The sequence below is a fragment of the Sinohyriopsis cumingii genome, chromosome 2, assembly GCF_028554795.1.
Source record: "Sinohyriopsis cumingii isolate HCF-2022 chromosome 2, ASM2855479v2, whole genome shotgun sequence".
Classification (NCBI taxonomy): domain Eukaryota; kingdom Metazoa; phylum Mollusca; class Bivalvia; order Unionida; family Unionidae; genus Sinohyriopsis; species Sinohyriopsis cumingii.
In genome coordinates this window covers 91,629,268-91,646,624 of record NC_142962.1, presented here as the reverse complement: position 1 = coordinate 91,646,624, position 17,357 = coordinate 91,629,268, and the positions used below count along the sequence as shown (strand labels likewise).

Here is a 17,357-nt window from a genome sequence, read left to right as displayed (position 1 = left end):
AGACAACAAGCAGCCAACCCACTACAATTCACCAAGACAAACCCCAGTAGTCGACAGGACTAACTATAACTGCTGCGGCCAGTCCTCCAATTACGGCTGCCAATGATAAAGCGATTCATGAATCGCTTACACAAATAATTACTACACCAGAGACGTATGCGATCAAAGCTGCCCACACCCCAGTTAAACCACCAACACCAACAAGGCAGGATGTTCCACATGAAGACACAGATACACTGGTAGCTGATATGGAAGTGTCTTCCTCTAGTGAAGAAGAGATAGAGGAAGAGGCAGAGGTAGAAGAAGAGGAAACTGACCTGGAACTAAAACGGTGCAAAGATATGAGACTAGAACCAGCGCTGGACAATGTGAGAAAGGCAACGCCGTGAAATACTTAGCCTGGAGAACACTAGACAACAATAGACCCAGACCGGCGCAATGATAATATGGTGTCCGGATTCTCTCTCAATACTACGAGAATGCTTTCAAACACTATCCAATGTACCAGCTAGTGTAAGTGGAAAACTACGTGTTGATGATACATGGTTACCACTTCTCAGATACCATCAAACACGACAAGCGAAGTGCGGCAAAAATTAAAGAAGCAGAAGAACGCAGGGGAACTTTCAACTAGCCTGCCAAAGTAGCCGTTCTCAGGGCTCCAAATTGCCTTTTAACAAAGTGATTAGAATTTGGCATGGAATCACCTTTCGATAACACCATTACACTAATTCGATCCTTTATCCACCGCTTCAAAATTAAAATTTGATTCCACTTAATAGTGCCTAATCTATTTTAAGTCGCTTAGACATATTAATGAATAGAAATTTGACAGTATTTACAACGTACACTGTGCACTAGAATTCTTTTGAGCAGTTAAGACGTAGGAAAATTCTAAGACTCGATTGATTTGACAGAATTGCACAGGTTGCTTACACATTATTGGGTGTATTTGACTTGATTTGAAATAAAAATACGACCTGGCGTTTTTGGGCTGTTAGTGCAACGAGTTCAGTGTTTTGGTTAAATTGTACGTTGCTAGATTTCCGAATTAACTATGTAAAGCTAAATCTGATTGGCAGTTGAAATTTTCGGTTGGTTTTCTAACTTGGTTGTGTCAGGTGTGTAAAATCAAATTTGATTGGGAGTTGAATCCTTTGGGTAGATTTCTGACTTGGGTTAACTCGCACATGTCGGCTATGAAAGGCTGCGTCTGGCTGGAGGTTGTATTCCTTGGCTGGTCTTCTAACTTGGTGGTGTTAGTTATGTAAACTCAAATTTGATTGGTAGTTGATGATTTTGGTTGATTTTTAACTTGCCATGGTCAGATATGATAGGTAAAAATCTGATTAGGTGTTGAACTCTTTAACTAATATCTCGTATAGTTCTTAATTGGAAATGTTTTGTTTTATATTAATCCTGATTGGATTCGTGCGCCATTCCTGAGTACCTTTCCACCTTGCCTCGACCAGACAAAGTAAAATGTGTGACATTCAAACATAAACACGGAGTTGTAGTGGCACCATTCCTACAGCGCCGACCAATTAAAAATCCTGACTTTCGGGAATTAACCAGTCGCGAAAGTACTTAGCTACGTAGGCGACTATACTTGTTTTCATTCATTCATTCACTCATTCATTCGCGCCATTCAACATTGAATAATCTAAGAAGATGGCCTCTAACCCGATTGATCAAATGAAGACGTTGCAGGAAGCAGTAGACGATTTGGGTATGGTGGTGGAGATGCTCGGCAAACGAAATGATGATCACTATTCTTATAGCCCCCATCGAGTAAAGATGGAAATCAACAATCTGAGAAAGACGAAGGAAAGACTAAGAGAGTTACTGAAACAGGAAAAGGAGGAGAAGAAGGATTCAAAGGACAAAAAGAGGACGAGAGCCTGGAACGAAAAAATAGAAAAAGAAGAGGATAATGAGAAGAGGAAAAAGAGGTGGAGGAGAAGGAGAAAGAGGAGAAGAAAAAGAAGAATGTAGGACAGAAAATAAGTAGCTGGTGGAGGAAAAGAAGAAATTAGAAGAAACACAAAGGCGCTTTTCAGGGCTACTCAAATGCCTCAAAAAGATATGTATTCTCTTTGCCATATATGTGTTGTAAGTGTTATTTATCACATAGTAGTATAGTTTTCCTATAGTATGTGCAGTTTCACATTTTTGATATTACCACACGTTAAACTATCACTTTATGTGATTCTAATTGGTCCAAATAAGCCCATGTGCAGAATCCTCTTTACTGACTGGCTGGGATGGTGGGAAAACGTTTTTAACCCCGCCATCTGGAAGGTTTGGTTTTGAATGAACATTTTTGGCGGCCATTTTTTAACTCGACTCGCGAAAGGAAATTGAGGAAAAATTATCTCGGCTGTCTGAATATGGATATGTTACCCCCAAAGGGGTTTGTTATGTCATGTATAACAATATCATAATGAGAAAAATGGTGTAAAACTACAAGACAAAAACAACAATAAGAAGTAAAACTAAGGGTATTGCTTTTTTTATGGCGGGGTGGGGGGAGGGAGTGGTATATCTGTAACATATAGAATCCATCGTATATACAAGCGTAGTTTAAATGTCAATTTACAGAAGGAAATAAACTCACCTCTGTTCACAGAAGAATTTGGACATAAATAGGTCTCCTAACTGACAACTTTATCCAACCACAGCATCTTTATGCAGTATATATGGAATGCAAATCCGACTCAAAAAGAAATTTGTTTACGTCTTCTGTTTCAGTCTATTGTTCCAGTCAAATACTTCAAATATCCGACCACAAATGCATTGCAGTAAATGTGGGAATTTCTGCATCCAGTAATCCTATTTCCACATAAAAATCGCAACAATGTAATGTTTAGTTCTGAAGGGGACATTTTAGGGTAAATATGTACTCTAGGCCTCCTGTTTACCGTATCAAACAATGTGGCATCACATCGCAATGATTATTCTGTTTTGAAAACTGATTTTTGTCGTTATAAAATGTTCTGTTTATTCGGATGGAAGCTTTTTCTTTGATTTATAGTTTGTAAAAAAAGTACAATCTACTTTTACTAGTTTAACCCTTTTTTGGGACTATATTTTATGCATAACAAATGAAAGGTGCACCGTCTGTCAGAATGAACGAAATTATTCGTTCTTCTTTCTATCTAAATAACTTCCACTGAAATAAAAACTGTGCTGAAAAGAATCTCAAATGGGTAATGATTTAATATTAAATTTATAAAACACGTTTAATGATATCCAACTTTTCCTCGCCAAGGCTCGCAAAAGCTGGACATTATTAAACTCGTTTCATAAATTAAATATTAAATCGTTAGCCATTTGAGATCCACTATATATGTCTATATATCTTTACTGTAGTTGTCCCTCCCTAGAGTAGCGCGTATTCAGGTCAGCCCCTTGCTACATTGTTACCCATGACCAATACCGTCACGTCACCGCACTTGTTCAATTCATATTGTCTCTATACAACATATCCACTTTCCTCTGTCCGTACACAGTCCCAATATTCCCCATGTTCAATTCCCATTGTCCGCATATCGTCCCAGTGTGTTTTTTTACTGGGATTTCCATTGTCCGTATAAATCTTGTCAGTATATCGTCCCAGTGTGTGTGTGTGTGTGTGTGTGTGTGTGTGTGTGTGTGTGTCTTGTAATGATAATTCCCATTGTCCGTATATCGTCCCCATATTCTACTAATGACAGCTTTTTCCAAGATTTAAATTTGACATAACATGATAAACAAAATACTGCAACCTACAGACGCTATCTGGCAATGCACTTTCATGGATTATTGTAATTGTCAGCGTTAACTAACGGATATATGAAACAAATTTTCACGTTATATTTAGGTTATGTATAAAACACTATAAACAATTTGTGTGGCTGCACAATGAGAGAGAGAGAGAGAGAGAGAGAGAGAGAGAGAGACGCATATACTTATAGCGAAACATGCAAAGCGAGAGATGGTTAGATATAGTATGGAAGGATTAATGTGTTGGTAGTTATTGAAACAAAGTAATTGTGTGGGACATTAGCATTTTAGGAACTTAAGTTTATTTTATGAATCTCAGAACATACTCAAAACGTTTCTTCCTGTTTCTTCATGGATGTAGACAAGTGCAGAGTTGTTTGTTATTTTTTATGCACAAAATTGGTTAGTAAATATCACGCGTAACTGTACACATCAGAAATAAGCCTTACGTATCCGCTCATATTTTGTTTTGCTTGTTCTAACATGAAACAAATTTGTTGGGTTATAAGAAACTGCTGTTGTTTTTTCCGGACTGGCAAATTAGTACGACACATTGAGAAAGAAACCAAAATCAACCTCCGTAAGTTGTTTCCCCTTAATGACTCAGTATCGACTTATTTCGTCAAACGCAGAAATAGCACAAGGAAGGTAGATAGTCTCCGATACAATCCCGTATCTTACGAACTAATTTTTATGACTGTAGTTTTCTTCTTACTTGTAATAGTTCCCATAGTTTATGTTGGAAAGGCTTCTAGATGGAAATTGAGGGAGAAACCTACAGTCGATTGGTGATTGATTTGAGGGTTGATACGGACGACAAAGTGAGTCGAACTAGGGACCTATCAGTAAAAGAGGAATTGAGACACTCTATTCTTGAGCGCCGAAAAGCTGAGGGAAAAGAAGATATTCGACTGAGCATTGATTCAGTATCAGAGAGTTCAAGTAAAAACGAGGTAATAATACCCATTAAACTAATGAAATAGTTCGTAAATCCGCAGGGGTTTTGCAAAATATACGTAATGAATGCTCCCTTTTTCATGAGGTCGCGCTTGTGCTGGCCGAATATGCCTAATACAATTAGTATATTTTTAAATATCAAATTCATTGTATTCGTATTTTTTATATATATCTATCGTCTTTCTAATTGTGTTGACACCAACGACCTCTGTGTGCCGTGTGGTACCCTAAAAGAAACTAATGAATACTAAAACCTCACAATTATGTAATGGATCCACTTTAAAGCTAAAGATATTCAAATTTATGTAGGACCCTGATATAAAAATCTGTATAGTTTCCAAGGCAAATCGGCTGAAGTGTGTATTCCACTTTGCTCATGTGTTTGTTTAACTATGAGACTGCGGTAATCTATTACACTGTTACACAATTGACCTACTTTCGATTTGATACAGTGAAAATCGGCTTGATTCACTCACAGCAACACGGTAGTTATTGATTATAACGAGCTAAGAACAACTAAGTGTACAACTTTAACTGGAGACACATGAGAGTACATGAAAGAAGTAATTATTCTGCATGCATATAGCAATAGGCCAGGCCAGGTCAGCGGACCCGCTGCTCATGTATATATGTTGACTTTGTACAAAGATAGTCATACTTGCTTAACAAAATACCCTAAAGGTACGCCTACTTACATATCTAGTCTATCAGCGGAAACTTTTGGTGTTTGCCAAGGAGAAATCAGTCGCATACAGTTGAGCTTAAAACAAGGACCACCTCCTTTAAGAGACCACCTGTCCTAAGACATCAGAATATTGTCAATAATAATACTAATACGAATACTACTAATAATAATAATAGTGTACATTATTTATCCAGGGTGACATAATTAGTCAGACATTAGTACAAATTATATAAGGTTAATATACTAATTCCTCATTGGTATATGATTTCTGTCTTAAAATTTAAAAAAAAAAAATGTATTGGTCTCTTGGAAAATTATCGTGTCCCTTGCCCTTGTGATAATAGATGAAACATTGTTAAAATACTTACAGGGTATAATTAGTTGCACTAGTCACAGATCAGGAGAGCTTATATGATGATATGTAGTCCGCCGTCCGTCCGTCCGTTAGTACATGATTTTTATCGCTACTTCTCATAAACTACTTGCAGGATTGCCGTGAAACTTCAAGCCAATTTTCATCTGATGGTCTAGTTTGTTTGAAACGAAAACGCTATTGCTGAGACATCAATATGGCTTCAGCAGTGGCCATATTGGGAATTATATTGTCTCTATTTCTCCTGAATGGATAATCATAGCAACATGAGGTTTTCACTGAAAGATTTCATACGATGTCTAGTTTGTTTGAAACGAAAACGCTATTGTTGAGACATCAATATGGCTTCAGCAGTGGCCATATTGGGAATTATATTGTCTCTATTTCTCCTGAATGGATAATCATAGCAACATGAGGTTTTCACTGAAAAATTTCATACGATGTCTAGTTAGCCTTGAATGAAAATAGTTTCGGTATGACGTTTAAAATGGACATCACAGCAGCCATTTTGATAATATTGTTATCACTACTCATCCCGAATGGAAAATCTTACTAACATGTGGGATTCACTAGAAGAATTCGTACGATATCTAGCTGGTCCTAAATGAAATTGGTGATGATCTAATTTCTAGTATCGCCGCCACACTTGAAAAACTTGTTATCACTGTTTCTTCAGAGTGGGTGGTCATATCAGATTTCTTTTGATATATAGTTGGTCCTAAATGAAAATAAGACAATAGTTGACATCTTGAAAATTTTATTATGACTAAACCTCCTAGACTAAATTTCATTCTGCCATGGGTTGTTGTTTTTTTTTTCTTTTCTTCACCAGAAGACTTCTAGTTGGTCATTCATTAAGATGGTGCTATTAGTACTTATAATATCGCCGCCAAAGTGGCCATATTGAAAATCTTTTTGTTGCAGTACATACTAAATGGATGGTTGTATCAATGAGTTTTTACTAGATGTCTTCTTATCGTCTCTAGTTGTGTCTAAATGAAAATGGTGCCGCTCAGACATCTAGTATGACTACCAAAAGGATAAACAAATATGGCCACAAAAGTGGCGATCTTGAAGAGCTTGTTAACGTTACTTTTTTCTCGAAAGATGATCATGTTAGTTTGGGGTTTTCACAAAAAAAACTTCGCTTGATGTGTAGTTGGTCCTTAATAAAAATGGTGCCGATCTGGTTTCCGTTTTGAAAATCTTGCTGTCTCTACTTGGTCATATCCGCATAGACATGCCAAGAATATCCATGGGTTAAAACTCAGCATTTAAAAAGAACAAAGTCTTGTTATGTCCTTGTTTGACATATTTTCCTATGGGATGGGACTATAACGGAGTAAACAAGAGATTTCTTAAAATACTATGTCCAAATGTTTGGCAGATTTAAATCGCTGTTTCCATTCGACTGTGTAATGTTCCTTACAAACTTTTTTAAAAATATTACGATACTCGGGTGCGAAATTGCTTAAAATCATGAACGTAAGAAAGGTTTTTCTGAAAATAATAACATTTGTAATCAGGCTTTTCTGAAAATAAGAACAGCTTTAATTATTATCCAGATGAGTGTTGAAAGGAAATGATGTTAACGTATCTTTGACATTTAAAATCATCTTGTCGCATTATTTGGGGTGGGGGTATACGTCGCTGGGTGAAAGAAGAATTATGAGGCTGTCTCCATACACAATGTGAAAAAAGCTGATTCGACATAAATTGTCTAGCTGTTTATAATTCGTATTCTCTTATATACTTTATTCATATGTTTGCAAAGCCTGTGGACCAGGATATGATATATTCAAGTTTTGTACATTTAACAGTTTAAATTTCTGTACCACTTACTTTCAAGGACAATTCTCAGTAATGGGTTGCCTTTTATGCTTCAGTATTTGGAATCTTCCATTCAGAAACTGGCGAATGCAGGGCAGCATTGGCTGCTTTATCTGCCCGTTCATCACCATTTATATCAGTGGTTCCCATTTCCTGGGTCGCCAGGACGTTCTGGAGGGGCACGGAGAGTCGCCAGGATTTTGTTTCTAAGGTGGCAAAACTTATACAAATGTGGAAACAGGTTTGAGTCTCAGAATAAAATTGCTAGGGTCGCGGCCAAAAAAGTTTGGGAACCGCTGTTTTATGACTAGGCAGCCAACAGTACATAATACTTCTTACGACTGTATGAGCACATCTTCTTTCTTTGAGATTCGACTATCTGCGAAATTAAAGCTTGTCAGATTTAAGGTTTTGCAAGGCCTTGAATGTGGAGAGGGAATTTGGAAAGGTGATGTCATTTCTTGTTTGAGAGGTATCAGTGTGGTTTAGTATGGATGTAATGTATGCAATGAAAATCGAATCTTTCTCCGGTAACGAGCCTGATTAAAATCAGATATCCATAGTTCAACGTGGAGATCTGACTGACACCGATGAAAGTTAATGTCTTTGGTGACCTTAGGAATTCTCAGTCCACTTATTTTTAGTATCCTATCAGATAAAGTGTTACAAAGTCATGTTAGGGAGACTTGTTGGTGGTAACGATATGTTCTGTTTGACTTAAGTCAGTTTCAGAAATTTGAAAGTCGTAGTTTGATTGGTGAGTCACAGGGTCAACAGAACATAACCTCTTATTGGTGCCCATCAGGTCTCCACGTAGGACTATGGAGATCTGATTTTAATCCTATTTCCCTGTAACCAAATTTCACTCAAGGCAAATTAATTAAGTCTTGAGCAGAATAAAAATGTATTGATGCCTTATAATATTTCCTGTCAGTTAATAAAATTACTTTATTTGAAACCAGGGCTTCGGAATGACCTTTTGGAAACTATGCATCAGTAGGAATGACAGTTGTTGGAAATTAGTTTATAGGTGGGGTGGGGGCGGTAGTTATGATGTGCTGATGTTCCTGCCAATGACAGGGTTTTATCATCCCGAGTGTTGACATGTAATAATGTATTAGCACGAGAAATTACATCTGTCAGTCTTCCACGCTGTGCTGATATCGCTGGATTGATCATCATTGTTTATGAGATAATTGTAGGGGTTGTTCAGTCAAATTTGATTTTTGAAGATAATCAGCCTTTCTGGATTTGCATCAGTATTAGTTTGTCTATCATTAGTATGTTTCCAGCATTTCACTTATTTATGGTATGGTCTTTGTTTTTTGTTTTTGTTTTTTTTTTAAATCAGTTTTGTTTTCATGTAGAAACATTTCGACTGAAGAGTCCATGATGTTTCTGAACTCTGAATAAGTGATACATTAGTATATTGTATTATCAGAGCTCAAAAAAGTTTTAATACATTCTGAACACCAAGTAATGTAAGAAAGAAAAAAAGATTGTTAAAGAAATGACATTTAAGCGTAATGTCCCGCTACATTAGGTGTTTTCCTACCAATAACATAAATGTTGCATGTTCCTAGTCAATGGAGATTTATTACGGTGGAATGTTTCAAATTTCTGATCGTCACCGTTAATAGTTTTGCCGTGTTTCAAGTCTGAAATTAAATATAAAATAGTAAAGAAAAAAATGAATGATCACCTCCGATATTTTCTTAATACGGGTTGTTTCATGCTTTTTAGGAATGATGGACTGCATCTGATATATATTTTGAAGATCTCATATAACACCCACCCCCACCCACCCAAAAAAGTGTAGATAATTTTCATATATCATGTTGCATTGGTGTATATGTAATTACAAGGCATGACAAATATGACATGTTTTCTATTTTAAGCTTGTCGTAGTCCTATCTCTGTGTATTTTTATTTAATTGCACGGTAGTGATTCCAAGGAACGTGTTAAAAGGCAAAATCGTGCCGAAGGAACTCAATTATTTTTTTTTTAATTTCATTACAGTGCCGTCAGTTTCCATGTAATTTTTGTTCTAATGTAACTCAGCAATTTCCGTGGGAAGTTCTAATAAAATAAACAAAGATTGCCCTTTTGACCTGTTTAAAATGGACACTTGCTTTGCACATTAGGCACTGACACTTCGTCTGGTCTTTGGGTAACCCGACCACGTGCCGGAGTTGTACCAAGCTCCCGTTGCTAATTTGAGAATCACGTGCCGCTTGTCGTCAGGCGTGAGCTATTTGTAACTTTGTGCAGCACGGAATTCTATCGATTGTAAAACTAGTTATTTGCCAGACGTCTAATCGGCCGGTAGCAGCTTCGCAGTATCATTGGCTGTTTGTCTGAAAACTGAGAGTGAGCCCATCGTTCAGAGTGTCTGGATCAAGTTGAGACACATTTTAAGAATGCCAACATATTCGGTACATTTTTAGCATAAAATATTTTCAGATGTGCAAATAAACTTATAAAAAAGCAGTTAGTGAATGATTTTCAAGGATCGTTCGTAAGAAGTTAAAGACATATTTAAACATTTCATATATGACTTCTACACGAGATAAATTAATATCAGCATTAAAAATATATAACGGTATGTTTTTATTTTAGTTTCTAAAAGACAAGAATCTAATGAAGCAATAGAATCATTGGCATGATCAAGTTTCCAGTGCACAAGGTTGATGTTTTTGCTTTGTGTTTAACGCCATATTTTAGTGCATGATAACAATACGTGGTGGCCAGTGTAACTGGTGAAGGATGAACCCGGGAAACCCCGGTAAGAACTACGGAATTACGGGAAGTTACTGGCAAATTTTCTCACATATCCAGGTAAACGACTACTTAATTTATAGGATAGTTAGAGTTGTACATCGGATTTATTAAGCAGGTTCTCCACATTGTTAGAACATTTAAATGACATTTAAGAAGTGTCAAACATAGAAATGTTTCAACTAATATCCGCAGATATATACATGAAATTCTCTGCTGGGCGCTCAGCATTAAGAGGTTAGTGTTAGGACTGATGGCCTGGTGTCAGGATAATGCGACAGGGTGGGACAGCATGCTACATGTCTGCGGTATGGTGCCTCAGAGGTACACGTCAATATAACCTTCATCACTGCAGACATCGTAGCGATATGACCGAAAAATTGTTAAAACTACGTTAAAAATCCAAATCACACACACACACACACACACACACACACACACACACACACACACACTTATCTCAAAGAAGTAGAGAAAAATATATAACCGTGTGTAAAACAAATCTACGGCAACTTGTTGAGTGTCCATTTAGTGAAACTCAGGATGGCAGAGCTACGTATAGATTTCACGCGATTGATTGGTGTCAGTCTGCCAGTTTATTTCAATACAGTTAATCAGAAAATTGATGAAGTTCACACATTGTCACAGTATAAGTAAATAACAATAATTTTTGGTTGATAAATTTTTTACACAAAGCAGCAACTCGTACGGCACGTTGGTGATGCACAGTTCAATACAGGTGGGTGGGGATGGTACTCTGATTGGGAAGAAATGGCTAAATATATGGTAATACTGATGTCCCATTTCTTTCAGTTAAGTATCGTCCAACCTTTGGCAGGGAGTGTGTGAAAGAATAGCTTATAATAAAAAAAATTAATATCTTTTTACCCACAGACTTTGATGCAGTGTATAAGTAACATGGAGTCTATATATAGCGAAAATAAAATACCACTGACGCTTATGAATAATCCATATAGTTGCAAGAAGCTGCTTTTGTATACAACTCGGAGAAATCAAACACGAGCATTTTGGTGGGGTTTTTGGTCATACTGTCTGCATGTAAGTCGGACCGCGCTGGTGGCATAAGTGGTTAGAGCGTCCGTATCAGATGCGGGAGGTCGTGGATTCGAACCCCTGCCGAGTCATAACAAAGATTTATAATAAAAAAATAAAGTACTAGCAGCAGTTAGGACTGGTCGGCCTGGTGTCACGATAATGTATCTGGGTGTGACATGATGCTACATGTCTGCGGCATGGTGTGCTAGATATCACTAAACTGACACACTACTGCAGACATCGTTGTTGTTGTAGTAGGGTTTAACGCCATTTTTCAGCACAAGATAGGCTATACATGGCGGCCAGTATAACTGGTGGAGGAAGAACCCTGGAAAATCCCGGGAAGAACCACCGACCCACGAGAAGCTACTGGCAAGCTTTCTCACGTACCAACGTTAGCCGAGCCTGAGACTCGAACCCACGTAGACAGCGGTGAGATGGCAGTGATCCGGAACGGTGAGCGCTGTAGACCACTCGGCCACTTAGGGCCCCGCAGACATCGGTGCGATATGACTGAAAAATTGTGAAGGGTATGTTAAAAATCCAAGTCTCTCTCTCTCTCTCTCTCTCTCTCTCTCTCTCTCTCTCTCACACACACACACACACACACACACACGTGTACGCGCAAGTAAAATGGATTCTAGTCATTCCTGAACAACATTGACAGCATTTCCGAAAAAAGGTACGAAGGCCTGTATTGGCCATAAGCAGCATTTTATGATAAAGAACAATCCATATATTTTGGTAATAATAATAATGACACAGTTTTAGTTATAAATATTATGATGACCCCTCACAATGAACAACCTGAAATATTCACATTCTCTGTCTTTCTGTACATGCAGGATTATCCATTCCACCACAATTGGTAATTCAGTTTTCTATACTTTATTAATTAGTGAATCATGAGTTTATATCTCTTACAGTTTTCTTGGTATCCTAATAATGGGTTCGAGGCAAAATGTACCAAATGTTAGACTTTGTTCTAATATTTCTTCTTTATGTAAACCACCAACCACCTTAAACTGCTTCCTTGTATCTTGCTTTTTCAAGTACCACATGTCCTTGCAAATGACTACACTTTTTTGACGATAAAAGCTAATTTATCTAGTGTTTAAATGTTATACACACAAAAATAACAACATAAATAAATGTTGATCGCTAATACAGAACAGTGTCACTAAATCACCACTAATATACGTATAACTAATTGCACGAATAACTATTTCCTTACACATGGCATGTTCGACACGCCATAGAATCCAATGTAGAAAAAAAGCACATGGATATATACAGGTATACGTGTCATTTGCACTGTCATTACGCACGTTGCGCTATGTTATCTTTAATATTAACGATTATGGACAATCGTAATATCCAACAAAACTGAAGGCAGTACCTTCCTCTTAAGTATGCAACTACTCGTATTTCTTACCTGATCAGTTTGTATTTTTTTAATACAAATTTGTCTTTCTTAATTTGAATCACACTCTCGCCTTTCTGGAAGTGCCTTCTGGGGACTAAAACCCAGATTCGGATGAATAACCCTATAGATCACACTAAGGATATAAATACCCCATCAAAAATTCTCAATTTGAAAATTTTTGATCGAAATTCTATTATAAAATATACAAACACACATACCTTTGGGGGATACACAAACATATAACAACACTTGTAATTTAAAAAATTTTGAAAATGGGGGGGGGAGGCATCTGTCTGGTGCCCCCCTCCCAAAAAAAAAAGAAGTGCAAGAAGTGCCTTCTCGCACATTAGCGGGAAAGCGTGCGAAAACTAGAATAGTTGTCATACTTGCAATCAAATTCAATATACATCCCATGTATGCATACGTATAAGGTTTATTTACGATAAGTAGCTAATGGCAAGTATTTTTCGTTATCTTTAGATGGCTATTAAGACCAAAGTACTGGTGATACCCGAAGATATAAACTTTGGCGAATTAATATATAGAAAACTGCATACGATGAATGGTGAGGAAACGAAGTAAAATATAAACAAGCAAATAAATCATTTTATAGTATGTATTTCAGGAATGTTTCCTAATTCTCTTCACTGTTACCGATAATACACGTACTTTCAACATGGACAGCTTGGTAGCCATCGAATGTAAGGTTCGGTGCATCTTGCTTAGTCTTCATACAGCAAGATGATTACAAAGCAATGTGTGTGTGTGTGTGTGTGTGTGACTTTGGTTTTTAACGTAGCCTTAACAAAAGTTCAGTCTTATCACTACGATGTCTGCAGTGTAGCAATTTATGGTGATGTCTAGCACGGGACATCATGCCGTAGACATATAGCATCACGTCCCACCCAGGCACATTATCCTGACACCAGGCCGACCAGTCCAGACACTAACCTCTTAATACCGAGCACCCAGCGAGACAGCTGCTAGTATTTTTAAAAGTCCTTGTTATATCTTATCTGGGGTTCGAACCCGTGACCTCCCGCATCCGATGCGGAAGCTCTAACCACTTAGGCCACCCGAGCGGTCCCAATAGGTCAGTTCTGTCTCAATGTCGTGATCTCTTGCGCTTCGAATGCAGTATCGAATTGACAATATCAGCTCATCTGAATACATTGTCTGCAAACAGGTTGTCTCAGAACATTTAAATTACAGTTGCTTAAGTTAATAATAACTTTATACATATTGCGTACAATACGTAATATTTGGCTATATCACACCACCCATCTCGCTAAACTATTTGTATTACCACCATGTCGGCCAATTCTGCGCAACGATACGTCATTTCTGTAAACATTGGATCACGTGTTAAAAATCCATTTTGTATCATGAAAGTGTACAAAAATATCCCACAGTTCGACTCGAAATGCATATGAAAATGTGATTTCTAAGTGTCAACATGAATACCCACTCCATGACCTTCTTTAACCTGTAACCCAGAATATCATCTTTACTAGGTATCTTTTAGAATCATACAAATAAATGCTTTATTTAAAAGATGGAAACGTTTACCTTTAAAAAGTCTGCATCTTAATCCAAATTTCCAATTTGCAAGAAGTTGTCCCACACGAACATACAACTACTTTCATTAAAAAGTTGAAGTCTATTCCACAGCTCATTAGATGTAACATCAACTTGCCGCTAGAATGTGATTCTCAAGAAATTCCCCGGCGTATATTCTGTTTCTGAATTCTTCAGTATTTTTCCCCATAAACAAGACGTTGTAAACACAATAATCATATTCATTGTTGTTTCTCTTCAACATATTAGCTTTTTTCAAAACTGTTGAACTTTACTAATTTTTTTACAAGATCGGTTAAGTTTGCTTAATATCTCTTTCCATTTATTGCCATTGTTACATTGAATTTTGTAAAACTAGCTATAAACCTGACCTAATTACTCGACTGAACTGCTGACAGAAACAGTCGAAATTAATGTATTTCACTTCTATGGCTCGATGGATAAACATTACATATTTTCAAAGATGTTGGAAGAATAGGCCGACATCTCTCGAGTCATGAAAACACGGGGGCAGTATCCCGTGCATCCAAAATTAATATTATTTTGAACAGAATTTTCTGGTGACAATTGCCTCTTTTCAGATGGTAAGCATTGCAGTATTTTATTTTCGTCAATCGGTCGAATTCGTTATGCGTTTTGCTTCAGTATTGATGACGGAAACCTTAGGTGCGCAGAAATGCCCGACATCGTTGTACCAATAGCCCTTAATGTGGAACAGTTTAGGTTGTTCATAAACCAAAATTGCTAATGATAACGGTGCAGTTCAAATTTGGTACAAAATGCATCGAAAGGTTCTTACAACAACAAACAAAATTCAGCCGACTTTTTGGAAATATCAGGTTAGTTTTTCAGACTGCGTCCGTCGTGTGTCGTCTGTCGGGTATGAGGAGAACTCGCCCCATGGACAACTCGCCCTGAAAGAACTTGCCCCATTGAGAACTCGCCCTGGGAGAACTTGCCCCAACGTATCTGGAGAAGACGCCCCAGAGTGGTTGGAGCAGTCGTCCCAATTGGTTGGAGAAGTCATCCGATAACTTGTCACCCAAATAACCTTTTTATAATAGAATTAAGTCATCTTTTACGTGATTCATATTTAGATATTTATATATACGCGATCACAAAGGATATATTAACTGGTAATCATAAAAAGCAATATCATAGTAATATTTCTAAGGACGAAATTAAGTCTTTATATAATCTAATGAATGACGACAGTATAGTGATTAAAAATGATGATAAGTCAAACACTATTATTATTATGAATCACATGATTATGTTAAAGAAGTTGAACGTCAATTAGAAATTAAATAAAACATTTCAACATGCATTAACGAGATCGCTAAAAATAATAATTCCGTATATGAGGAATTTTATGATTTCCCTCTTAACATACGTACACCTCAATTCTACATATTACCCAAAACTCATAAAAATCTTGACCATAATTTACCTTTTAATGATCCAGGATGACCCATTATATCAGGTTGTAATTCATATACTGTACACCTATCAAAATGTATTGATAGTGTTTTACAACCTTTAATGAAATCACTTCCTTCATACATTAAAGATACAACTACTTTCATTAAAAAGTTGAAGTCTATTCCACAGCTATCTGATAATTTCAATCCTGGTATCATTAGATGTAACATCACTATATACCAACATTCCGCATGCAGATGGCATTGAAGCGTGTAAATATTTTCTTGATAACAATCCTAATAATAGCACACTATCTAGTGAAGATATTTGTAAAATAATAAAACATATCTTAGAAAATAATTATTTTCATTTTAATAATACGAATTACATACAAATAATTGGTACGTCAATGGGTATTAATATGGCTCCTTCATACTCTTCCCTTTCTTGGGTAAATTAGAAAAGGTTTTTCTTCAAAACTAAAAGTTTAATCCGTCTCTTTGGTTCAGATTTTTAGATGACATATTTATGATCTGGAAGCATTCAATTGAAGAACTGAAAAAATGTATTGATCGCCTAAATCATTTTCACCCGACGATTAAATTTACTTATACTGCATCTAGTACGCATGTTTCATTTTTAGATGTAAATGTAATAAAAAATATTGATAACACAATCTCTACAAATATTCATATCAAGGAAACTAATATCCACCAATATGTACGCGTGATCATGGTGTTTTTTAAATATAATAAAATAACGTAATCTTGTTTATTTTGCATCTGTAATTTAGTAGTGAAATATTTTTAAACTTCTCGTTCAACTTGAAATAGTTTGTTATTATTGAGAATTAATAAAATTACGAACACTGACAAAAAAGAAGAAATAAACTAAATGATGGGCGTAGTACAAGTGATCTTTCAGAAACCGTCCGAATTCTGCGCATTAGCCATGGTGATGTACTCAGTAGCGACCGCATTTCCTGAGTAGGCGTCAAATGATGCTTTTTTATCGAGTACAAGTATCATTCGTCAGTGGTTAGCAAATCTCAGTGAACAATCAGATTAAATTGTTCAGTTATAGAGATGATAGTATAACCCTTTGGCTTATTGACGGTCATCGCCAATTCAGTCGATTTCGGGTTATAGAGGTCCATGCCATAAAATCGTCTCAGGATGACTTAGGTTATTAGGTCGGAACCCTTTCATATATAAAATTGCAGACATCACATCATGCTTACACCCTCGCTATTTTTCCAAATAAAATGCATCTGTTGATTTGAAGAGCAGAGCAAAAGGGACAGATAACACTTATTTTTCGTTAAGTACAGAAGCGGAGTTGATCAAAAGGAAAAGTTGAAAAATTGCAAATTTTATAGATTTAACAAGTTATTAAGTTGAAGAAAAACAACAATAAATAAAGCCTTAACAATCATGTGGCGACATCTCAGAATTACTATATATGATCCTTGGGGCGACTTCTCCAG

At 36.7% G+C, this 17,357-nt stretch overlaps 1 protein-coding gene across 1 annotated transcript in view; it reads left to right on the top strand.

Annotated features, from left to right (window-relative positions):
- The first annotated feature begins 4,381 nt into the window (after positions 1-4,381).
- The window catches only part of LOC149805363 (uncharacterized), a 64,299-nt gene continuing 51,323 nt past the window's right edge, over positions 4,382-17,357 (top strand). The window contains exon 1 of the mRNA XM_089949693.1: positions 4,382-4,718. Coding sequence (XP_089805819.1) covers positions 4,521-4,718 — 198 coding nt within the window. The 5' untranslated portion in view covers positions 4,382-4,520. The remainder of the gene's footprint in view (positions 4,719-17,357) is intronic.